Here is a 25342-nt window from a genome sequence, read left to right as displayed (position 1 = left end):
AATTTTCGATTCTCTGAGACCATGAATCTATGTATCCCAGCCTTAAATGAATTCAATGATAGATCATCCGCAAATCTCTGGGTTAAAAAATTCCAAAGATTCACAATCCTTTTTGAGACTCACCCTGACCAAGACAGGTTGTGGAAAGATGACAAAAAGCGGGAGCGTCATCATTGGCAGAGGCCTCAAAACACATTGATGCACCTACCCATTATGTGCATGACGCAGACTAACAAGAGGGGGAGAAGAATTTTTAAAAATTATAATAGCATGGACGTCATTTAACATATTAAAGAACGTATTGAGAATATTATCTTGCGATTGAAGTTGAACTGCTTTTGCCGAGCACACCTGCCTGAAGCTGTTTTCAGTCTGAGAGACTCGGAAAAAGACAATCCACTACAACTTGCATTTAAATAACTTTGTAAACGTAGCAAAACATCCAAAGGCACTTTCCAGGAACATTATTAAACAAAATTTGACACCAAACCACACAGTTATTAAGACAGTTGTACAGTGGTGGTGGTACCCAGAGTTTAAGTCACAGGTGGCTGTACCTTCAGGTTTAAACAATAATGATGAAGCAAAGAAAATGAGGAAATTAGGGCTGTACAGGAGGCCTGAATTAGAGGAGGATAAAGTTCTTTGAATGTTGGGGGAGGTTAGTGAGATAGAGAAAGATGAGGCCATGAGGGATTTTGTAGCTCATCACGAGACTTAAAACAAAATATTTGTGCTGCACAACGTCATGTGCCCAATGCTCCCTATTTCCCCATGCGGAATATGAGTAGCAGTGAGGGTGGAACATAGCTGCTGCATTCTGAATCCATGGCCCATTTACAATCTCATGCTATAATTAACATAACTACCAAAGGTTTACATACTGTAAAAATATTTCAAAGATGAACATGATTTCACATGAGAAGAAACCTCTACATAAGCAATCAAACTGACTGCATCATTTCAAGTCCAATCTGGAACTAAAAGGAGAGTCATTAGATATTTAACATAACCCAATCTCAACCAGTAACCCTACAAATAGTACGAGTTTCTTAAAATGTTCTGAAACTACCATCAGAATCTGTTGTAAAACAGGCAGAGCTTAAGCAAAAACAGCAGCTGACACAATGTCACATTTTAAAAATACGATATTGGGTGCTGTCTTTGAGGACTGAAATAAGGTAAGAAAAACATGAAGTGGTCTCAAAGTAGCAGGTACACACCAGAAACTTTAATTAAATAAGCTTACTTTCATTCTGAGATACCAGATTCGTAACACACGACGTACAAAACATGTAAACAACCGAGGCAGTACTCCACTGGTCGGATGGGTGTCTTTGGCTCTTGTGTTTCAAGTCAGCTGCCGTTCAAGACTAAGAGAAACTGTAGTGGGCGTAGGTTTGATTCAGTGGTGAATTACGTAGAAGGGGAGGAGGAGATGTCTCGCGCTAATTAATCTCAAAGCCAGAGCTTTAGAGGACGAGGAGGAGGAGGAGAAGACCAAAAGTTTTACAATTTAAAGCAACACCGCAGTAAATGTCAAAATAACTGGCAGTATTTAAAAACTGATTTGAAGTTTCCTCTTAAGAAAATAGGGACTTGAAGATAATGGGATTAGTATGAACAACAACATGGGTGCGACCAGGAACAGAAATGCAATCAACAAGAAAAGCACTTCATTGGCTACACAGAGTCAGCCAATGCAATTTAACTTCTTGCTTGAAAGTGAAATACTGCAGATGCTGAAATTTGAAATAAAGACACACAATGCTGGAAAAACAGAGCAGGTCTAGCAGCCAAACGTGGAGAGAGAAACAGAGTTATTGTTGAGTCCAATTTGACGCTGCATTCCAAAGAGGAGTCATACTGGAATTGAAACAGTAACTCTCTTTCACTCTCCACGGACACTGCCAGACCTGCTACGTTTTTCAAGAATTTTCTTTTTTTTTATTAGCTTCTTTCTTACCCCAAGTTGATGCCAGCTCAAATAAAAATCGTGTAGCTTACATGGTTGTCTCAATTGCACCCCAGAGGTGCTCGCCACTGCCTAACAAGCAACAAGTCAAATTGCCGGTTCCATCCCCTCCCTGCCCACTGGAAGATAACCTTACTGATCGCCTTCCCTTTCATTGATCTCTTATCTGATTCGGTGGATCCTGCCAATGAGTCAGTTATCATCACGCCTCTCTATCTGGCTCATAAACAAACCCATTACTATTTATGAACTTATTTAGCTGATCACATTAACATTAATGCCTTAACAGAGACATGGTTGAGGAGTGATGACTCTTTTTCCTTTAATGAAGCTTTCTACCACTTGCCCTATTCACATTGTTTGAACCTTCACACTGCTCATTTAAAATTCTTGTTCTGTACCAAAGACTCAAATATCACTCCAAGTTTCTCAGAGTTATCACCGCTGCTTTCCTCCCTTAGCCTTTGTACTGAAAGGCTTCTCATCCTTAGTGCTTTGTCATTCAACGCTTTTTGCACGCTCTCCTCAACTTACTCTCCCTCCATATTAAACTATCCTAACCACATACACAGCAATCTCCTCAACCTTGTTATCTCATATGGCCTCACTATATTTATCATGAGAAGGCAATCTGATTGTTTATATATAATTGCAGTCGACCAATATTCCCTCCCAAAACCACTTCTTTTTATGCCCAAAGAAAAATCCCTTCCTGAAATCACTTACCACTATATATTCAATTTCCTAACTATCTAGTCTCTGGCCTAAAATTTGTCATGACATTTATGCAGTGAGTGAATCTTTTGCATCCCTCCTCCCTCAAACACTTATGATTTAGAGATGTAGATTTAAGCACATTGGCAAACAATTGGGTTAACCTTGCATCCCTGGATTGGGTTGGACTACTTTTGAATCATGCTCCTCATTGCTAAAACTGTTCACCTTCCTCATCCAGGAATGTACAGATATTCACTGGCTTCTCTTCAACATAAATCATCTTCTTAAATCAACTTCTGCAACTTTCACATTCACGTCTGATAAGTGCAAAAGGTTCATGTATATTTTTTGATCACAAAAATGCTTCCCTCCCTTCGGATAGACATCCCCAAGCATTTTCGGCTGCCCTGTCTTCCTTGTATTTGGTCGGAGGAAATTTCTGCTGATCCAGTTATGGATGTTAGATGAGTGGTATGACAAATTAGACAGTGGATGGGTCCAAAGAGGTAGTGGGATAGAGCCCTTGGTATATATAAATGTAGAACATTAGCTCCAGCTATTGGATGATATTCAAGGGTAGGTAAGAAATAGAAGGGGGTCAAGGATAGAGTCTCAATCTCATCGAAAATATTCCCTCTCGAGTCCCACATTCCTGCTCTAACCTGATCCTATTCTAACCAAACTGCTGACCACTGATTCTGTCTTCCTGGGCCAACATGAGCTAATACTGCTAACTGTTTCCTCTCGAGGTACTGTCAAGTGCGCTGTTATCATTGCCCTTCCTGCAAACTACCACCCTACCTTGAACCAATCTTTCTCTCCAAAGTCTGTCACATACCAAATTCGTGCCCATCTCTTTCCACAGTTCAGTGTTTGAATCCCTCCAATCAGGTTTACACTGAGCCACAGTACCAAAACAATCCTTTAAGGTTGCAAATGACATTCTTCACCACAGACCCCATCATTTTCAGCCATTTTGCAGCCTTTGACACAACCAATCACACCGTTCTCCTCCAACACTTGGCTGTCATTCTGCTGGGTGAAACTTCCCTAGCTTGGTTCCATTCTTATCTATTTATCATAGTCAAAATAGCAACTGCAATGGCTTATTTATCCACACTCACACTGTTAGCTTCCACCCTCCCCAGAGAGTCTTTCCTTGAACCCCTTCTATTTCTTACCTACCATTGAATATCAGCTGAACATCAAGTTCCACATTTGTACATACCGAGGGCACTCTGTTCTATCCTGCCATCTCTGATTTGTTATACCACTTGTCTTACATCCATGATTGGATGAACAGAAATTTCCTCTGACCAAATGCAGGGAAGACTGAAGCCATCCCATTTGGTTCTCACTACAAATTCCTGACCATTCTTTCCAGTTCTAGCAACCGTTTTAACTGAATAAGACCTTTTGGTAAAAGCAAAACACTGCAGATGCTGGAATCTGAAACAAAAACAAAATGCTGGAAAATCTCAGCAGGCTTGACAGCATTTATGGAGCGAGAATATAGCCGGCATTTCGATTTTGGGTGACCCTTTGTTACAGCCTTTTGATGTTTAGCCCTGAGAAAAGATTCCACATCTTCCCTTCATCAAGATGCCAAATTTTCAACTCCATAACATCATTCGACTCCTGTCCTGCCTCTTTTGCTCCCATCCATTCTCTGCTACCTCTAGAGATGATTATTCCAGTGTTCTACTTGACAACTATCCATTTTCTACTGCACGGAAGAGGAACACAAACTTGTGTTCATCTGTACCTGAACTCATTTCAAATCCTGTTTTCAAATCACTTCTATGCTTGCTGATTTTCATCAGCTCCTGGTCAGACAATATCTCAATTTTAAAGTCCTCTAAATCTTTCCATGGCCTCCCCGCTCTTTATCCCTGGAGTCTCCTTCCAGCTTTACAAACTTTCAAGATTTTGGTACTCCTCCAATTGTGGTCTCTTGGGCATCCCCTGACCCTTGCTAGCCATGCCTTCAGCTGGCTAGGCCCCAAGCTCTGGAACTTCTTCTCGAACTCTCTGCTTCTCTTAAGATGCTTATTAAAACCTTTCTCTTGAATCAAATGTTTGGTCATCTGTCCTTCTCTGGGTCAGTGTCTTTATTAATACTACACCTTAGGATGTTTTCCCATGTTGAGCAATCAATGTTGGTCAAGTTGTTGTTCTGCTAAAATCCACAAAACAGGAGGTTCAGCCAGTACCATCATTAAACATTGTGCCTGAATAAGTTCTGTGCGCTAATGAATAAAGTTTTAGCCAACTCGCCCAACCAATAACTAAGTATGATACCCAGTAAGGCACTGACCACATGCAATGTGACAGACTTACTGAACCAATTAATCTCAGATAGATTGGCAGCTCACAACATTGGAATTAGACATAGTATCTCGAGCTAGAAAAATACACAAAACAATCGCTAAATCACTAAAATATTTTGAGCAACAGGTAAAAGATCCAAAAATGTGTACTTTTTTTGACTGAGGATGATTTCAAAGCAGAACAGAACCTTGTTGCTCTGTCACTCACACTGAGTGCTGAATCCCACCCTGCTTCTTGTTTGCAGAATTAAAACCAACGCAACTTCAATAAATCATGTGACCTATGTTAAGCAGTTTAAAAGGCACTTCTGATCATCTCAATTATTCAACACTGCAACTTGAAAGCTTTGTTCCTTTTGAATAGGGTATGAGAGCTTAAACGCTTTCATATTCCCAGGTCCTTTAATATGTTTGCGCCCCTTAATTAAGGGTGTCTGAAGCAGAGTTTCCATGGTAGCCTGAAATAAGGTCTAATCTTGAGGTTTAATTTTAAAGAAAAGTGCACATCTAAACAGGAGGGAAGCTTTAAATGGTGGCAGCCACTTTTAAAGGACCTAAGGTTTGGAACAGGCGTGTTGGTTTATGAGGCAATCGTTACACTGTAAATAGTATACGGTAAAATAAGTAGCAGGGAGCAGCCATTCAACTTTAGGGGCCTATACAACTGATCTCGTATCCAACAGGATGAGAGAATGGCACACTGAAAAAGAAAAATGAGGAGGACAAGGAGGAAAACAAACTCCCAAATCATGACAAAAGATGAGAAATGGACTAGGAAGGAAATTCCATTATTGAGGCAGGGTACAGAAACAAGGTATGCCTGAAATAACCGGCACTCTTAAGATGTTCCAATCGTTGTCTTTGTAATCAATTCCTTTGGTCATAATCAGTAAAGTGCCATTTTGCAGATAGGAGTGATGGTAATATCCAAGGATGGGCGGCACTATAGCACAGTGGTTGGCACTGCTGCCTCAGTGCCAGGGACCTGGTTTGATTCCCAGCCTGAGTCACTGTCTGTGTGGAGTTTAGACATTCTTCCCATGTCTGCATGGGTTTCCGTCGGGTGCTCTGGTTTCCTCCCACAGTCCAAAGGTGCGAGGGTTAGGTTGACAGGCCACGCTAAATTGCTCCCTAGCGTCAGGGGGATTAAGCGAGAGTAAATGCATGGTGTTACGTGGATTGGGCCTGGGTGGGATTGTAGTTGGTGCAGATGGGCCAAATGCCTCCTCCTGCACTGTCGGGGTTCTAGGAGTCGAAATGTTGGGTATCTGTCTTTCAACTACATGACATCATCACTCCTGTATCTTAGAAACTGGCCATCTTACTGCTTATGAGTTCCTTGATTTCCAATAGTTCAATAGAGTCGCGCATAAAGTACTATTTTTAAAAATAAAATGACTCATAAGGCAATCTAAACCAAAATCCAGCACCTGCTGGGAGGTGGACATGGCAGCATGGGAAATTCTCACCCACCCAACTCAATGGCAGTAATGAAATTTTTACTCCTTCCACACGCTTGGTGAATGCTATGTTTTGGAAAGTTAGGGCCCTATACAATCAACAAACTGTACTTATAGTGCTGATTTAACATTGTAAAACATCTTACGGTAGGAACACTGACAACCAAATTTGACACTGAGCCATATATGACATGAAGATAGCTTGGTTAAAGGAATAGATTTTAAGAAGCGTCTGTAAGAGCAGAGGGAGGTAGAGTGGCAGAAAGGTTTGAGGAGGAAATTCCTGAGGCAAGGACTGAGAAAGCTGAAAGCACAGCCGTCATTGGTGGAGCAATGAAAAAATGGGAAGTTCAACGTGTGGTAATTGGAGTAGCGCAGAGATCTGGGGATTGCCAAAATGCAGATCAGCAAATACAGGGGTGAAGAGTTAGCATGCGGGTAGGATGTAGTTAGGATATGGGCACTACAGAGTTAATCATACTGAATGCAGTGTTTATTTGCGGAACGCTGATAGGCTTGGCACATTGTCAAGGCCAACACAACAACTGTAGCTTTAAAGAATAAATCTCAAATGTATAAAACATGAGTCAAAATATTTACAATTGAATTAATCTTTAAAGCAAATTAAAAATAAATACCAGAAAAGGTTTGAAGATAACGCTTTATCAAATTCTTAAGACATCCCAAGCGCTTCACACACAAGGAAACATTTTTCAAGTGCAGATATCCAAGTTGCACACAGCAAGATGCTGCAAACAGCAAAGGAATAAATGACTAATTAATCTGAAGTAACATTTGCATTCTTTTTTCAAATCCCTCCATGGCCACCACCCACTGAGGCAACTGTGCTTTTCCAATTCTGGCCCCTTGCGTACTCCTAAATTTAAAAGTCGCTTTTGTTCCTTCCACTGCTGAAAGTTCTGAAATTCTTTGGTCAACCTTTTCACCTTTCTATCCTCCTCCATGACACTCCATAAAACCTTCCTCTCTTGATCAAGCTTTTGGACATATGTGCTGGCACCTCCTATGAGGCTGTGTCAGGTTTTGTTTGATACCACTCCTGTGAAGTGCACTATGACATTTTACAACATTAAAGTTACTATACAACAAAGTGGTTGTTGCATTAGAACTGAGAGCTTCTACCTCAAGAAAAGTCAAACAGGCAGGGTCACTTTTCTTTTAAAGAGAGGAAGGTGAACCAAGATCTTCGAAATTATGAAAAACTTACTACAAAAACAGTATTTAAAAGATGCTATACACTAATGCAAGTTACTCCTGTCGAGATGTCAGTTGAGGATAAACACTGAGTTAATGGAATGTTGGTAGGATATTGGATTTGATTACTTGCTCCTCTTTGAATATTGCCATTGCATCTTCTAGCAATAGCTGAACCAAGATTCCCTTCTGAAAACTGATGCCACCTTCATGCACCAAGATCAATCAATTCATCTGATTTCTACCGAGTTTACAATGATTACAAATCATTGGAAGATTAAACAAGAATGATCAAGGCTCAGTTAGATTTTCTAAAATAAATGAAATGTGAAGAAAGAATATGGAAATCAGATTTCAGGGTCTTGAGCATTTTTAAGCACTCCACCACAACTGCCAGGCCTCCAGTTGGCAAGGGTTTAAGTTCTGAAATTCCCTCTGGGTCTAAACTCTGAAACACCTCTCTGCCTCTGGAGCTGGCATGGTGGCACAGTAGTTAGCACTGCTACCTCACAACACCAGAGACCAGGGTTCAATTCCTGGCTTGGTCACTGTCTGTATGGGATTTGCACGTTCTCCCTGTGTCTGCATGGGTTTCCTCCGGGTGCTTCAGTTTCCTACCACAGTCCAAAGATGTGCAGTTAGGTGCATTGGCTATGCTAAATTCTCCCTCAGTGAACCCGAACAGGCGCCAGGGTGGGGCAACTAAGGAATTTTCACAGTAACTTCATTGCAGTAAGCCTAATGTGACTAATAAATAAATACTTCGCTTCTTTAAGGCATTCCTTTAAATCAAGCTCTTTGACCGGATTTTTGACCACCCAACCCAAGATCACCTGATGTGGCTTGGTGTCTTATATTGTTTTATACTGCACACGTGGGGATGTTTCATCACGTTCGGTGTTTTCTGCAGTCAGATAGCAACATACAATTAGCTTATTTTTTAGTGTCACAAGTAGGCTTACATTAACACTGCAATGAAGTTACTGTGAAAATCCCTAATCATCATACTCCGGCACCCGTTCGGGTACACTGGGAGAATTTGGCATGGCCAACGCACCTAACTAGCATGTCTTTTGGACTGTGGGAGGAAACCCATGCAAATACAGGGAAAATTTGCAGACCCTGCATAGACAGTAACCCAAGCTGGGAATCAAGCCTGGGTCCCTAGCACAGAGGCAGCAGTGTTAACCACTGTGTCACCGTGCCATTTTGTGTACAACTAACATTTAGAACCTTTAGCATGGTAAATTGTCAAATATTAAAATAACCTTCCAGCTATTCATTCAGTTTCTCAAACTTCAAAAATCACAATGGGTTTTCAAATGCTGAAAACCTGCTCTCTTTAACCATGCCTTCACCACCCTCCTGACTTCCTTAATTTCCTATTCAAGTAACTTCTTAGCATTATAAAGCACTGAGAAAGCCACCTTTAATGAGGAGCATTACCCAAATGCAAAATTGCTTTCAGATGGAGCGCAACAGTGCTGAGAGCTCCTAACATAGCCAGCTGCAGCCCGAAGTAAAGTTGGCACTTGGCTGCAAGACTTGCTAAAAACACCTGATCTTTCCAGATGCCTACATCAACAATGGTGGCAGGTTTATATTTGGCTTTCATCTGATTGTGTTGCTAGGAGCTGCTGCCACCATTAGTGCTATAACTTGCATCTAAAAAGCATCTTTGATGACACCCCAAAGAGCTTCACAGTCAATGAATTCAAGTGCTGCCATCATTTCATAACAGCAAGTAAAAAGACTCAGTTATTCAGCACCTTTCATGACCTCGGCATGTCTCAAAGCACTTTACAGTCAATGAAATACCTCTAAAGGGCAATCACATTGTAATGTAGGAAACAGGGAAGCCAAATTGAATAAAACAAGCTCCCAAAAATGTGATAAATGATCAGATAATCTGTTTAAACAATGTTGGTTTAGAGATAAATATTTGACAGGACAACAGAGAAAACTTTCCTGTTGCTAAAAAAGCCATAGGATCATTTACATACACAGATGAGGTCTCATATCTCTTCTGAGATTAATTATTTTTGCAGCACTGTCCAAAATTTTAACCACATCTACAAGTGTGCTGTGCCGTCATGATTAATAGGATAAAAAGTGGTCATGGTCTCAAATCATGCTCCAGTGAGTTCTTCCAGCAAGGATGTGCAAACATTAGCTACAAAGAAAATCAGGCATGATGTCCCTTAAAATCACAGAGCCTGCCAACACTTGTTACATTGAATCATATATGAACAGCCACTTGAATGCTTTTTCTGAGGACAACTGGACTGTACTGCAACACTTGAGGAAATGGCAAACCCTTATGGCTCCTGATAAACAACACTGAAAAAGGTGACTTGCGCTCTTTGGATCTCAGGATAGCTGGGATGGACAACAACTAAAACACTTTCATAAACTGGAAAACATACTATGAAGTAGATTAGCGGAGGAACTAAATTAGGTAATACTGAAGCAAGCAGATTTCCTAAGATTAGAATATATTTCACAACCTTATGTCTCCTCCAAAATAATACAAAGTCAAAAAATCTATAGCTGTTCACCGGAACATTTCCAGCAACGATGTTTATATATTTTCCTGCAAGAAACACACTGAACGAAGTCCTCAGCTTGCCATCATCATGTAGGAAAGCAGCCAACAAAAGGAAGTGACGAATTGAGAAAAGGCACCATTTTATCTGTGTCATGCAACATCTGAGCACAAAGCTGCCAAATACTCCTCCTTGCAGCTGAGTAACCAAACTTTTTGAAACAAGAATAGCATTCTCGTCAGCTACTACATGAAAGGAAAGGTTATCTAAGTATTAGTATTTGATCCTTCATCTAGCCCTCAGACCGGTCAGACACCTGCTGCCAATCCAACAGTAGCAGGAACTTGTGAATAAGATGAGAACAGTGTCCTTCCATCCATTCTGTAGCTATGTACTTAAACATAACAGGTGTCGCAGCAAAACTGAAAAATTCAAAGGCAGCCTATTTACAAAGTTAGGAGCCAGGAAAATATTCCAACCAGTCTGTGATCAGCCAGCATAGTAAAAAAGTTAAAAACGATCACTATCGCAAGATCCCACAGAGTATTATTAAAAATAGAGATTTTTTATGAACTGGAACTCGAGTTCCATCTGGTTCTCCTTTAGTACGATAATTATTTTCAGTCCCCATTCTGTTGGGAGCTGCAGTTTTTGGATTGTACTCAGATTTTAACTGCATCGCAGGAAAGATCCACCGCCCTAAACAAACCAAACACAATCTTATCACAAGTCAGCATAATTACTATTTCAGGAAACCCAAGATGAAGGTTACACCGAGTAGAGCATCAGTGACTGAAGCCATTACTGGACTGGATAAAAGAACAGGAAGCATTGGGAGTTCACTATAGTTTGGAACCACCACTGCTCCATTATGTCCATGAAGTCTACATATAGTAAAAAAAGGCATTTGCTTATTGTTATTTCTTAGGATTTGGGAAAGATAAAGTAATAAATGTCGATCACACAAATCTAAGTACTCGCCTTCAATCATGTAAAAATTTCCCAACATGTTTGCCAGCAATAATTTGATTCAACATTAATCATTTACATACTTTTCTCAACGCAAAATCAGCTTCTACCTGCAGAAACTTGGCACTGAGGCATCATCTATTAAGAGTATTTTAAACTATGGACCTTAACAACATTAAAATTTTAATTGAAACAAGGTACTTCAGACAATCCAGTTTAGAAAGGTCAAGGATTTACACTTGTATTGGTTTTCACCATGGATCAAAAGCCTGAATTTAAACTTTTTCTGTCCCCTTCAGAATGTCAAAATGCTTCAATCTGAAATGGCCCTGGGCTCAGGTGCACAGCAATTCACCCACTTTACATTGCAAAGTGGATTTCACAGCACTCATGGGAACTGCAAAATTGCACATGCACAAGATTGCACACGTACAATTTAAAACGGTGACTTAGATTTTCTGACCGCAGACATTCCTTGGTGGTGCTGGCAAAGGTTCACATACGTCAACAATGTAAAAAATGTATAGGTGTCAACTTGCACACAATCTTGAGGGAGCAAGATGGAATGCTGATGCTGCTGCCTCTCCTAGCACATATGATCTCGGGGCCTGCAACCTCCCCTGACCATCTGTGGGGGAAATACCAAGTGGCTATTTGATTACCTAGCCTCAGTCACCAATGTTTGACAGCATGAAGAGGAGAGGCATACAAAAACGCTCTGAGGTCATGTGCATAAAACTGATAAAGAAAACTGCAAAAAATATTGTTAGCAGAAAGTCTATCGACTGCCTCTCCAATTATAAAATATCCAGGGGCAGAAATCCAGCCTCACCAGACACAGATTCCAATCAGACAGTGGAACATACATTTCAAGCAATAGGACATTAACTATTTAAAATAAGCAATTTAACTCCAGAAAGAACTAACTTTTACGATTGATATGATTAATGGATATCAAAACAGGTATAATTCATCAGCATTTACTGCAAGCAGTGAATTAGGAAACCTTAAGCTCTGCTAAGAGTTGTATCCAAGGCCCTATTCCCCCTATCTAATGCAAGCCCAAACTAAGATATTAACTGAACCACAATAAATTGAACTAAACATTATTGCATTTGGCTATATTATTCAACACTACCCCATCCTTGCCAAGTTCTTACCACATTGCTCAATCCTATGTTCTTTCCTGTTGACTTACCCACCACTTGATTATTTTATGGGTGAGAAGTTCCATAAAAATAGCTTGGGGATGCTGGTAGGGGCACAATTGGAAAAAAGCAGGCAGAATGCTCTGAGCATGGCATGTTTTGGTGCAGTGGTGTTACACTAATGAATTTGCATGGAAGTACATGTACAAAATCTTCATTGATTCAGTGCAACTGAGCAGAGTACTCAATTTTAATAGATTCAAAATTTAATAGATTCATCCTGAGATGAAGGGGTTATCTTGTGAGGAAAGATTGTGCCTGTGTCCACTGAAATTTAGAAGAATACGAGGTGATCTTATTAAAACATACAAGATCTTGATCAGTTGCTATCTTATCAAACTGTGGTTTGAGAAGCCAAATAACCTACTCCTATTCCTAATTCATGTGTTTGTACATGTGTGGAACAAGGAATTCTTAAGGCGAGAGGAATGGGGCTGCTGTATGAAATGAGCCATTCGTCAACTGATTGCTTTGATGGCCTTGGTTTTACACTTATATTGAATTCAACTGACTGCTGGTCACTGCTGTCTTCAACTAACAAATTGAAGCAGTAGGATAGGACACACATGGTCACTACAGGTACAGGAAATCAACACTGGATTTGAGCGCTTGCGTGCTGAGAGATCTGGGAGGTGACATGAAGAATCTCCCAGGATGGGTGCAATCTACAGAAACTCACCATTCTGCCCTGGAGGCATGGTCATTTTTTTGGGCAGAATGAGCAAACGGACTTCTGATCCAGCGTAAGAGGTCCCACATAGTGCAAGGCAAAGCAGCTATGGGTTTAACTCATTACATTTAAAACTCAGCATTCTTCAGCATTGCTCCATTTGATTTCACCCAGAATATGCTTCCGTCTACACAGAAATCTTACAAGGACTCCAGACCAAATTATTTTATTGACTCTTTTAGCCTTGCTGCCCCAAATCAATTCTTCCTCTCCCAATTCCCAATGATATTACACTTGCTGCCAGAACGCTTCATTAACAAGCGTAAGAGTGACTCACGTCAATGCTCAGGCTGTGGCAGATTTTAGTATTAGCATATTCAAAATATATTCAGATAAACTGTTTATTTTGCTGGATGAAATAGGCAAGTTACATAAATCCTATTAATTCACATAACATTATGATTCAGGGATTAACATAAATAAGCGTGAAATGGGGAACAGGCTTTTTAGCCTTATGCTGAATACGTGCAGCTAGCGTGTATGAATATTCATTCCGTAGGCTTCCTCCTCCCATTTCTTGCCACCAGTTGATAATCAAACTGAGGAACAGTGCATTCTCCCCCCACCCCAATTCTCCCCTACAACATTTTTCAACACTTAGTATATCTCTAACTCTCAATCTCAATAAATTAGTGCATCACAAAGCATACCCACTTCGTTGTGCTTCAAACAGGACATTACACAGCTGCTAAAGCAGCCTTAACACATCACAAACTAGAAAATGCAGAGCAGGAAAGGATGCCTCACACTTACCCTCACGGTTTTCCATTCCCAGCTACACGTCTCCGTAACAGTACTGCAAAAGAGAGAATAGTTATTGTACAGCAGTTCTGCTGAACATGGCTCACTGTTACGCAATGCTATCACACTGGGTACTCTATGCTTGATAAATACGAGTTGTGTGTCAAGTCCGAAGTACTGCATTGCACACTATGCACTTGGGTGCTGTGCCTAATCCAAAGCAAACAGAGCGCTCAATACTTCAACGTTGTTCTGACTTTTATTTCAGTCTGCAAAATATAGAGGATTATTTCACTATGTTAAATCACATTTAGATTTTAGTCAGTCATCCATTTTAAGTTTATTGTCAGAGCAGATGCCTTACAGCGAGCGCCATCTGCTGTGACATCATAAAATACCACTTCAATGACATCATGAGATGATGATGTCACGACTGGGCATGCATTCCATCACGTCTCTGTTCTAATCCTTTATGTTGCCGAAGTTCAACAGCAGCAATTTACCAAAGCATGCTGTGCACCGGGATGTGAACAGATCCAAGACTTTATAACATATACAAGTTGAGGTACACTTCAGATTTTTAGAACAATACATCACAGAAGGCCATTCAACCCATCATATCTGTGATAGCTTTTTCAAAGAGCTGGGGCAGCAAGGTGGCACAGTGGTAAGCACTGCTGCCTCACAGCAGCAGGGGCCCAGATTCGAAACCCAGCTTGGGTAACTGGCTGGAATGCGAGGTTTGCAAATTCTCACCGTGTCTGCACGGGTTTCCTCCAGGTGCTCAGGTTTCTTCCCACAGTCCAAAAATGTGCGGGTTAGGTGGATTGTCCATGCTAAATTGCCCTTAGCGTCAGGGGAACTAGCTAGGGTAAATGCATGGGGTTATGAGGATATGACCTAGGTGGAATTGTGGTTGGCGCAGACTTGATGGGCTGAATGGTCTCCTTCTGCATTGTAGGATTGTATGAATCTGTGCCATACCCCCTGCTCTTTTCCTATAGCTCTGCAAGTTATTTTTTTCAAGTATATGTCTTTTTGGAAGTTACTACTGAATCAGGTTCCATCGCTCTTTCAGTCAGTACATATCACTGCATGAACTTTTCTTTACATGACACCTCTGCTCCTTTTGCAAATTACTTTAAATCTGTGTCTTCCAGTTACTGGTGATTCTCCAATTGGAAACACTTCATTTACTGGAACAAAACCCTTCATGACTTTGATCACCTCTATCAAGATTTCTCTCAACTTCCCAACATCTCCAGTCTCTTCACATAACTGAAGATCTGTATGCCCTGGCTTGTCCGTCCAATGACTATTATGTTTTAAGGAAAGCACTTTGCTCAGACACAAAATTGCTGAATCCAATACAGTGGCTGACAAATGTCTTCTTGTCTCGACTGTGAAACCAAACATCAAATATAACCACATTGCAAATGAAGAGGTGCTTGAAATTCCAAGGGCAAAAAGAATTCCAAAAAGTGACATCAAAAAAAAAGTCAGTACGTCAGCCATTTGGCCAGAGCTGATAAACTACAGTGGTCTCCTTTAAGGAGCATATTGGATAGCAACAGAAAGTGGCTGACGTGGGCATTGTTGGATGATGGATGTCACGTGTGAGCAACAGTAGATGCGCAAGCACGATGCAGACAGAAGAGCGCGACAAACCATGACAGCAGAGTAGCTATGAACAGGGCAGTTCATAGCTACTCGTTCAAATTAAGAAATTTCAATAACAGCACATTGGGCGTTTCATTGCCCTGCTTTTACTTGAATGAACAATTCAGTCAAATTAATATATACTGCATGAAAAATAGGACTTCATTAATGCTTGACGTTAACTGCATTTAACATTCTGCTGCTGACTACACAGACGCTATGGCCTATCATCCAGCAAACCCAATGAAATTTAGTACATGCTCTGAAAACTGAAGGTACAAACGTTCGTCGGGTTAGACAGCATCAACAGAGAGAGAAACAGAGTTAACATTTCAGATCAATGTTGCTTTGTCAGATTTTCAACATTTGCTGCATTTTGATTGTGTCTAACAGGAAACCCCAGGTCAATCGACCATTGTTTCTCCCCACTCACCCTCTCCAAGAACGGGAGAAGCCAGGAGCAAACCTGGCACTTTCTGACAAATCTGATGCATCAAGTATTCTGACTAAGAATGAGTGCTAATGAAATCCATGTTCTTGGCTGCTAACATTTTCCCTCACCCGTCTGCTATGATAGCAGCACTCTCATGGCAAGAGAATCTTCTTGGACACATTATTATTAGTTACACGCCAATTAGATGGCCATAGGCACAGATTCAGTCAGGTTATGTATTTTCAAAGGGCATTCAGCCATTTTACACATTCACTTTGCACTAGCCACAACCAACACTGATAAAATGGCCCTCCGTCCCACATTATCTGCACATTTAGAAACTCATTTTAATCAGGATTTCAACAGTTATTACTAGCAGAACTAAGGCTGCATGCGGCAAAAAAAACCCATTATGTTTACTTCCATGAAATGTACAGCACAGAAACAGACCATTTGTCCCTACTGGCTATGCCAGTGTTTTATGTTCTGCATCAGCCTTCTTCCACCCAATTTCATCTCACCCTGTTAGCAATCTTCTTTCTTTTCTCCCTCAGGTACTTACCCAATTTATGCTGAAAAACATCAATGCTAATCATCTCAACCACTCCATGGAGTAACAAACTTTACACTTGAATCACTCTCTGCTTAAAGTAGTTACTATCTTAGATTTATGATCCTTAGTTTTGGACACTTCCACAAGTGGAAGCATTTTCTCTATGTCTATCTCATCAAACTCTTTTCCAACAGAATGGAGAGGTGGCAAATTCACTATGTGTTCAGCCTTCAGGAGGTGCCAGTCAGTTTTGCTGTGAGTATTCAGTACTGCATTGGAAGTTGAATTCCCAAGGTTCTATTCTCATACCCACAAACATATGAGCTCCCTCAGCAACAGCATTGGCAGGGACAAAGTCTGCTGTCCCATTCATATTGATGGCAGCCAGTTCTATCTCATTTCCCCCTCCTTCATGCTCTCACTTCCTGTTCAAACATTAAGTGACAGAACATCCATAACTCCCTCATAAGTAACGTTGAGAAAATCAAAATCATTGTTTCCATCCGGAACAATAAATTCCAATTTCTTGCATCTAACTTCACCTTCACCACACCAGCCACAAGATTCAATATTGTTTAACTTTGATGTAAGTCTTAAATCCTTCATCCCATACATCATCAAGACCACTTATTTCTACCTGCACAGGACTGCTCACATCTTTCCCTACTGATGCTTGCTTACAAGTGCTGAAACCTGTTGCTCTCTCTGAACTTAATTACTATGAATCACTCCCTTCTGGCCTTCCATTTGCACTCCCTCCATTACTTCCAACCTGTGCTGCTCAACTCAGTCACACTCACCCACCAGCATCCCCCTCATCTATTTTAATTCTGCATCCAGGATTGTTTTGTCAATGCTCCTCCAACAGCATTAGGTAAGGATTGGATTGGGTTCAACTAGGGTATCTCCAAAAGTTAAAAACCCTTCCACAAATTGGACTGCCTTGGTTGGCAGAGAGGGGCTGGGTCACTTCGGTGAGAAGCGTGGGTAGCTGTGGGACTACACCTCAGCACAAATCAGTCTCCAGAACAGATCAAACTAAAATCTTTTTTTGAAAAATAAAACCTCAAGCATAACAAACTGAAGACAATGCAATAACTTATTCGCACAGAACACCAAAAAGACAGCTGCTGAGACATTACTAACTGGCTTGGCTCCAGGCATTCTGAGAATGAATTAATACAACCCACTCAGCTTCCATACACCCAAATCTAAAGGTACATCATACTTTAATTTATTTACTACAGCTGTGTACGATTGCACCAAGCCAAGCAGATTTCTGAAGTTTCAAACAGAGCTTCTGCCACTTTTTAACTCTGAACCAAAAGCATTGGGGGAATCTTAGCAAAAAAAAAGGCAGTGTGTTGTTTATGACAAAAAAGCCTTGCCGTAACTTATGCCACTTCGCCTAAATAAAATCAAGGGATCACGTTTCCTGCCATCATGCAGGGGAGTGGGGCTCAACACTGGCAAAACCCGGTTACACCGATCAGGACACCATCTTTAAAGGATGCACTGATCATAACCGGAATAAACCTTACCCCCCGCCCACCTCCCCAGCCCACCAGACAGGTCTCAGGGACTGCCCTCCCTGAGACCTCTCTGACTTTCCAGTTGTGAACGCGCACCACATTTCTGTAGACAAAGTGTGCAGGCTCAAAATCGATCAGCATTTGAGTACTAATATTAGTCACACATAGTCCAAGTTATTTACTTAACCAAAGGGTCCTTGTGCATGAGTCGCAAAAACCCAGCTTGCAGGTGCAGCAGGTGGTCAGGAAGGCAAATGGGATGCTGGCCTTCATAGCGAGGGGGATTGAATATAAAAGTAGGGAGGTCTTGCTGCAGCTGTATATAGGGCATTGGTGAGGCCGCAGCTGCAGTACTGTGTGCAGTTTTGGGCGCCGCACCTGCGCAAAGATATTTTGGCCTTGGAGGGAGTGCAGAGGAGGTTTCCTAGGCTGATACCGGAGTTGAGGGGGTTGAGCTATGAGGAGAGGCTGAATAAACTAGGCTTGTACTCGTTAGAGTTTAGAAGAATGAGGGGAGATCTCATTGAGACTTATAAGATGATGAATGGGATGGATAGGATAGAGGTGGAGAGACTCTTCCCACTGAAAAAAGACAGTAGGACTAGGGGGCACAGCCTCAAGATAAAGGGGGGGCGTTTTAGAACGGAGTTGAGGAGGAACTTCTTCACTCAAAGGGTGGTGAATCTCTGGAATTCTCTACCCGTTGAAGTGGTGGAGGCTGCCTCGCTAAATATTTTCAAGAAGCGGGTTGATGGGTTTTTGATAAGAGAGGGGATTAAGGGTTATGGGGAGAGGGCCGGAAGGTGGAACTGAGCCACGACAGATCAGCCATGATCTTATTGAATGGCGGGGCAGGCTCGAAGGGCCAGATGGCCTACTCCTGCTCCTATTTCTTATGTTCTTATGTTCAAAGCATGGAGAGAAATTTCCTTCAATTCGACATTCATGGCTTTTTTAAAAATTCCATATCTTTATCAGCAATGACAGCAGTTACGTGATGTGTATTCTCTTGGGTTCTAAACAAAATGGTACATGGCTATATGAAAGAATATAATCTGCCCTATCAACAGATTTGGTTATAAATCTTGCCTCGCAGGAAAGTAAAGCGAATATACTCATTATTATCCGTGGTTAGTGAATTACTGGGCTGTAATTCAACTAGCAGTTTAGAGAGCAAAAAACTTGAGTGGTTTACCAAAGTTATTGGGACAAAGATTTAATTGCTGCTTTCTATATGATGCAAGATGCATGTGTTTTTAAACAGCTGCCTATTTTGATCACGTTTGCTTTCAACTTACCTGGCAGGGGTGAATCCATGATCAAGCAGGTGGTTCGCCCAGGATGAGGCTAGCCGTTGCAGTTCAGGTGTGCTGACGCCTGCAATGTACCCAAATGTGGGATACTCGACCTCAACATTTGAGATACTGGGGGACTGCATTCGCGCTCTCCCCTGATTTAATAATCAAAAACAGAGCTTTCAAAGGAACACACTGAATGTTATAGAGGCCATACAATATCAGTGGGAAGGATATGATACATCATAAATATCTCTAGAACTCATCGGATACAACATTAAAGCTTCCAACATCTCAACACTCCTCTAATTCCAGTTTCTTGCATATCCCCGATTCGAATCATTTCACTATTGGCTTCAACTGCTTTGAGATTCTCTTCAACTTCTCTGCCTCGTGACCTCTCTCCTTAAAGTTTGTTTATTTGTCCCAATTTTTCCTTTTCTACGGGATGTGAAATATTCACTTGACGACGTGTATTGGGCCTTGGAATGTTTTACTGCATTAATGCTCCTTTATAAATGCAAAACATTATCGTCTCACCCAGCCGATGATCAGAAAATAAAACTTACATTCAAAATAAATGCATGTAACACAAAACCATAGGGGAGAGAACAAGCAAACACTTGGGAGCAGTGGGTAGTGTTTGCGTCTCCAAGTCAGGAAGTTGTGATTTCAAAACCTCACTCCAAAATTTGTGCACATGATCTTGACACTCCAGTGCTGGGAGACTGCTGCACTGTCAGAGGTGTAATCGTTTAGTACTAGGCAGATGCCCTGGTTACAGATTTAAGTGGATAGAAACGTATCCCCATGCAATTTTACAAAGATGAGCAGGGAGTGCGCTCCTGGTGACTAGCTGACATTCGCTTCTCAACCAACATGACAATGAAACAGATTAAACAGTCATCTATTCCATTGACAGTTGCTGGCTGCCACGCTTGACAAAGTAACAATGACTGCACTGTAAAAATAACTATTGGCTGTGAAACACCGAGGATGCAAAAAGCACAATAAGACTGCAAGATATTGGGTGGGCAATAGCTGGAGAAGGGATACAAAGAGATACTGAAGCCAAGATGCGTTTGCGCATTTCCTGGAGTGACAACAGGGGAGAGTCTCAAGAGAGAGAACTCTTGAGGTTGCAGTCACTGGGAAAGAGTGGTGGTGGTGGTGGCGGCACGGTGGCGCGGGGCCTCCAATTGAAACATTCAGGATTGAAATTTAGCTAGCAGACTGAACTGGCAGCATTGCTAACGAAGAGGCACAAACTCAGAATTAGTGTTAGGAGTATGAAATAGGGAGATTAAGGCCCTTTTCACGCATGAGGCTATGAAAAATACCAGGGTTACCGATTACATTTGTGTGAGAAACAGACACAGTCTGTGCCATCAGTGCTTTGGTTCTCGGTTTAGAAAAACGTTTCGTCTTTGGCAATCTAACATTACTGAGATCAAGGATATTGGTAACTTCAGCGTGCTGTCAACAGGAATACTGTGGGTTTGTTGATATCACAACGTCAGTGACTTTTTAAAATTTGTACTTGAGACGGCAAAGTCAGCATTTATCGTCCATCTCTCATTTCCCTAGAGGTGGTGCTGGTGAGCCACCTTCTTGAGCAGTTCATGCGGTGTAGGTACGCTCACAATACTGTTTGGAAAGGAACTCCAGGATTTGACCTAGCAACAGTGAATAGGATGATATTTTCCAAGTCCGAATGGTATGCAATTTGGAAGGAAACTTGATGGTAGTGATGTTCCCTTGCGTCTGCTACCCTTGCTCTTGTTGATGGTGGATTCTAAATCGGGGCAAAGCCAATTTTGATAGTACTGGACAGGAACTTTCAGAAGTTGATTGGGCAGGCAAAGGGACATCTGGATAAGTGGCAAGCTTTCAAAAGTGTGTTAACTAGGGTTCAAGATAAGCCTGTTCCTTTTAGAGTGAAGGGCAAGACTGACAGAACTAGGGAACCCTGGATGATTTGGGATATTGAAGCCCGAGTCAAGAAAAAGGCGGCATGTGACATGCATAGGCAGCTGGGATCAAGCAGATCCAGTGGAGAGTCTAGATAAAAGAGAAAGCAGGAGGGCAAAAAAGGGACACAAGATTGCTTTGGCAGATAAGGCAAAGGAGGATCCAAAGAGCTTCTACAAATACATAAAGGGCAAAAGACTAACGTGGAAGATAATAGGGCCTCTTAAGGATCAACAAGGTCATATGTGTAGATATAGGTTTGAAAGGTCTATTGAAGTTCTGCAGTGAATCTTGTAGATGGTGCAAACTGTGCAATGGTGGTAGTGAATATTTCAGAATCACAGAATACCACAGTGCAGAAGAGGTCCTTCAGCCCATTGAGTATGCACCAGCACATGAAATGCCCTGACCTGCCCACTTAATCCCACTTGCCAAGCTGGTGGAATGGGTTCCTTTGCTCTGGATAATGTAGACTTTCTTGAATATTGTTCAAGCTGAACCTAGCCAGCCAAGCGAATCACGGATAGCAGTACGCGAAGGCTACGCCCTTTCTAAACTAACTGTGGGTTAATACACCCTTGCCCTTTGACTGCAGGTTATTTAGAGCAAAACATGTTGCAGCAGCTTTGCATAAGATTTCCATAAAGTGATGTTTTCTTACAATGAGCAGGCAGCCCTTTTCGGTGTTATGTGGGCCCAGTCTGCAATTGGAGGCTGAGTTTACAATCCACTGGACAGCACCACTTAACACAAAAAATCCACACAATTCAGGTTTTTTGCAGGAGCTTCATTAATTTTGATCTTAACACACAATTCTTGATCCATGCAGCATGGTAAAGTCAGTAAGGATGAGGATGCCACAGTTCTGCCTACTCACTTGTTCTGCATGTGCCTCCCTCCCATTTATACAATTTGTTTTGCCTGCCAGTTTCATCTTCTAGCAACACCTCGATTTTAAAAATTCTTATCCTTGTTGTCAAGTCCCTCCTCCGTGGCTTTACCCCGTATTATCTCGGTAATCTAACCTCGTTTGAAAATCAGAGATTTCTGCAATCATCTATTTTCATCTCTCCCCAATTGATGGCCATACTTTCAGCTATCTAGGCCCTAAAGCCTGGAATTCTAAATTCCTTAAACCACACTAGCTCTTTCTTCTCTTTTAAGATACTCTTCAAAAAACCCACACTCCTATGAAGCTCTTTGGAATAATCTACCACACTAAAAATGCTATATAATAAATGCAAATCATTTTTTGTATTTACAACCCACTCCCTGTGTTTCTTTATTCCCGTCATTGACATATGGTGAAAAGCTAAGACCCCAGAAAACATTCCAAGGGAATATCGCATCACATTGTACCATGGGCCCTACTGTATTTGTGTCCTTCTAACTGATTTGTAATCCCTGTCACAAGGCTTCCTCCAATTTATTTTCTAATAACTTGTTCATATCTTAGCAAATGTGTTTTGGGGCTCCATGTGGGCGTCCATAGACAGGTTCCTATCCACCTTGCTATGACTACATCAAAAAAAAATTGCTCGATAATACAGAATTGCTCGAAAGAAAAAAGAATGACGTTGAAACTTTGGGTGGCACGGTAGCACAGTGGCTAGGCACTGCTGCCTCTCAGCTCCAGGGACCCAGGTTTGATTCCCTGCTTAGGTCACTGTCTGTGCAGAGTTAGCACATTCTCCCCGCGTCTGTATGGGTTTCTTCTGCATGCTCCGGTTTCCTCCCACAGTCTGAAAGACATGCTAGTTAGGTGCATTGACCCAAACAGACGTGTAGTGTGGCGACGTGGGGAATTTCATTGCAGTGTTAATGTAAACCTTACTAGTGACTAATAAATAAACTTTTACTTTGTCTTACTCTCATCAGGACAGATGCAAGAATAGCAAATTTCAAGGAAGCGACAACTTACATTTATAACAAGGTGATGATTGGTTAGGAAGTGAACTCTGATTAGTTGAGGTGTTGCCATGGAGAATGGCACCAGGGATCAGTTATCCTCCGAGCTTTTGTCTAAATATAAAAAAGGCAAGTTAATTCTGATTGGTCAAGGCATTGTCATGGAGAACATGTCCCCCATGCTTTTATCCATTTGAGAAAATCAGAACGCCTGGACATTTTCTCTGTTTGAAGAGAGGGCCCTGCAAATGAATATATGTAGCTACTAATATGTATAATTAAGACACATTGAGAGATCAACTGATAATCCTAAATTGATTATTAGTGTATTTTTTAGAGCACTTGGGAATGCACAGTGTGTGCTCTCCAATCGCAGAATCACATTTAATATTAGACATTGTGCTCTAAGTCACGCAAGCACAGACTGTTTGAGTATGGACAGCAATGGCTTGAACAATCAGAATTCACTTGCCATTTTTGAATTTAAGAACATAAGAATGTAAAAAGGTAGGAGCAGGAGTAGGCAATTTGGTCCCTTGAGCCCATTCCACCCTTCGATGAGATCATGGCTGATATTCTACCTCGACACCATTATCCTGCACAATCCTCATATCCCATGATGTTTTCAATATGTAGAAACCAATTGATCTCAGTCTTGAACATAATGACGGACAGAGAACGCTAAAGATTCTGAGTGAAGAAATTTCTTCTCATCTCAGTCCTAAATGGCCTTCTCCTTGTTGAGATGTTCTTAAACAAAAACTCAGGGTTAATCATTCCCTGGTGCATTCGCCAAGGCAATGCCTCTACCAGAATCCACCTGCTAACCAATCGGCATCCTTTTCTCATGCAGCATAGCTGTTGTTCCCTTTGAAATTTGGTATTCTTGTGTCTGTCCTGATGCGAGCAAGACAAAGTTTCAACAATACATCTCCTTTCTTCTGCAATACTTAAAAAAATTAATTAGACATCTACCCCTTTGCAAATTCATGTTGACTCTCTAACTTGTTCGAGAGCTCATGCACTCTTTATTGGATGATGGATGCCAGTACTTTCCCCACAACTGGCTGGTTTAATTTGCCTATTTCTCCTCTTCTTTCTGAAAGAACAAAGTGAAATCTGCAATTTAATGCAGTAGACATTGAAGATTCCATGGCCGTATTCATTAAAGAATGGAGTTTCCCAATTCTTTAGCCAACAGCTCAAACAGGACATTCGGTTTATTGCTGCTAGTGGGATCTGTGTGTGCAGTCGCTTACTGTCTGAGGTGCTTTGAAACATTCAAGAAAATGTTACTGATCAAAATATTCAAGACAACATTACTAATCAAAGTCTTATCTGTAAACAAAACTGCACATTAGAGGCACCCAGGGAGCAAACATTTGTGATTTCCTTCTTGCACCTCAATGAAACCAACCTCTCACCCCCAGTCTCACAACAAATAGGGGATTCTTCCCATAATCAGCTACCCGATGTGACTGACACCATTCTCCACTACCTCCCTTTATTAGGAATGCAGCACGAGGAATTTCACTAGTATACAGTCCCTTGAAATGAAGAGCTGGCACACGCATTCTTACAATGCTGCTAAATTATGAGTAGGCTATGAGAAAGGTATCCTTTGTGAATGACATGCATAAATTACTCACAGGTTGAGAGCTCTTTCATTCATACGTTTTCAATGTCCTTTTTAAATATGTTTTCATCTAGGTTAATGCGGAGATGCCGACGTTGGACTGGGGTAAGTACAGTAAGTAGTCTCACATTACCAGGTTAAATTCCAACAGGTTTATTTGGTAGCACAAGCTTTCAGAGTGTCGCTCCTTCTTCAAGTGAGTGAAGAGTTGTGTTCATAAACAGCGCATACATAGATATCAACTCAATTTACAAGATAATGTTGGAATGCAAGTCTTTACAAATAAACAAGTCTTAAAGGTACAGACAATGTGAGTGGAGAGAGGGTTAAGCACAGATAAAAGAAGATATGTATTGTCTCCCGTTAGGACAGTTAGTGAGATTTTGCAAGCCCAGGCAAGTCATGGGGGTTACAGACAGTGTGACATGAACCCAAGATCCTTGTTGAAGCCGTCCTCATGTGCG

General features: G+C 41.3%; 1 protein-coding gene and 1 non-coding gene across 7 annotated transcripts in view; one reads left to right on the top strand and one right to left on the bottom strand.

Annotated features, from left to right (window-relative positions):
- The window catches only part of LOC145357727 (phosphatase and actin regulator 4-like), a 184045-nt gene that overhangs the window by 85815 nt on the left and 72888 nt on the right, over window positions 1-25342 (bottom strand). For 3 of the 6 annotated variants that reach the window (XM_080211154.1, XM_080211155.1, XM_080211157.1), the window contains one exon: window positions 13904-13946. In XM_080211154.1, coding sequence (XP_080067280.1) covers window positions 13904-13919 — 16 coding nt within the window. In that variant the 5' untranslated portion in view covers window positions 13920-13946. Of the gene's footprint in view, window positions 1-1249; window positions 1383-13903; window positions 13947-23255; window positions 23357-25342 lie in introns of those variants that run through there. The other 3 variants (XM_080211156.1, XM_080211158.1, XM_080211153.1) reach the window with 3 other exon arrangements.
- Window positions 19359-19521, top strand: LOC145358060 (U1 spliceosomal RNA). Its single transcript, XR_013889429.1, has one exon. It is a non-coding gene; the product is annotated as a U1 spliceosomal RNA (small nuclear RNA).

Source organism: Carcharhinus amblyrhynchos, chromosome 24, assembly GCF_965287045.1.
Source record: "Carcharhinus amblyrhynchos chromosome 24, sCarAmb.v2.hapA, whole genome shotgun sequence".
Taxonomy (NCBI): Eukaryota; Metazoa; Chordata; class Chondrichthyes; order Carcharhiniformes; family Carcharhinidae; genus Carcharhinus; species Carcharhinus amblyrhynchos.
Note: the sequence above shows the minus strand (reverse complement) of the source record. Positions and strands in the feature narration are given on the sequence as shown.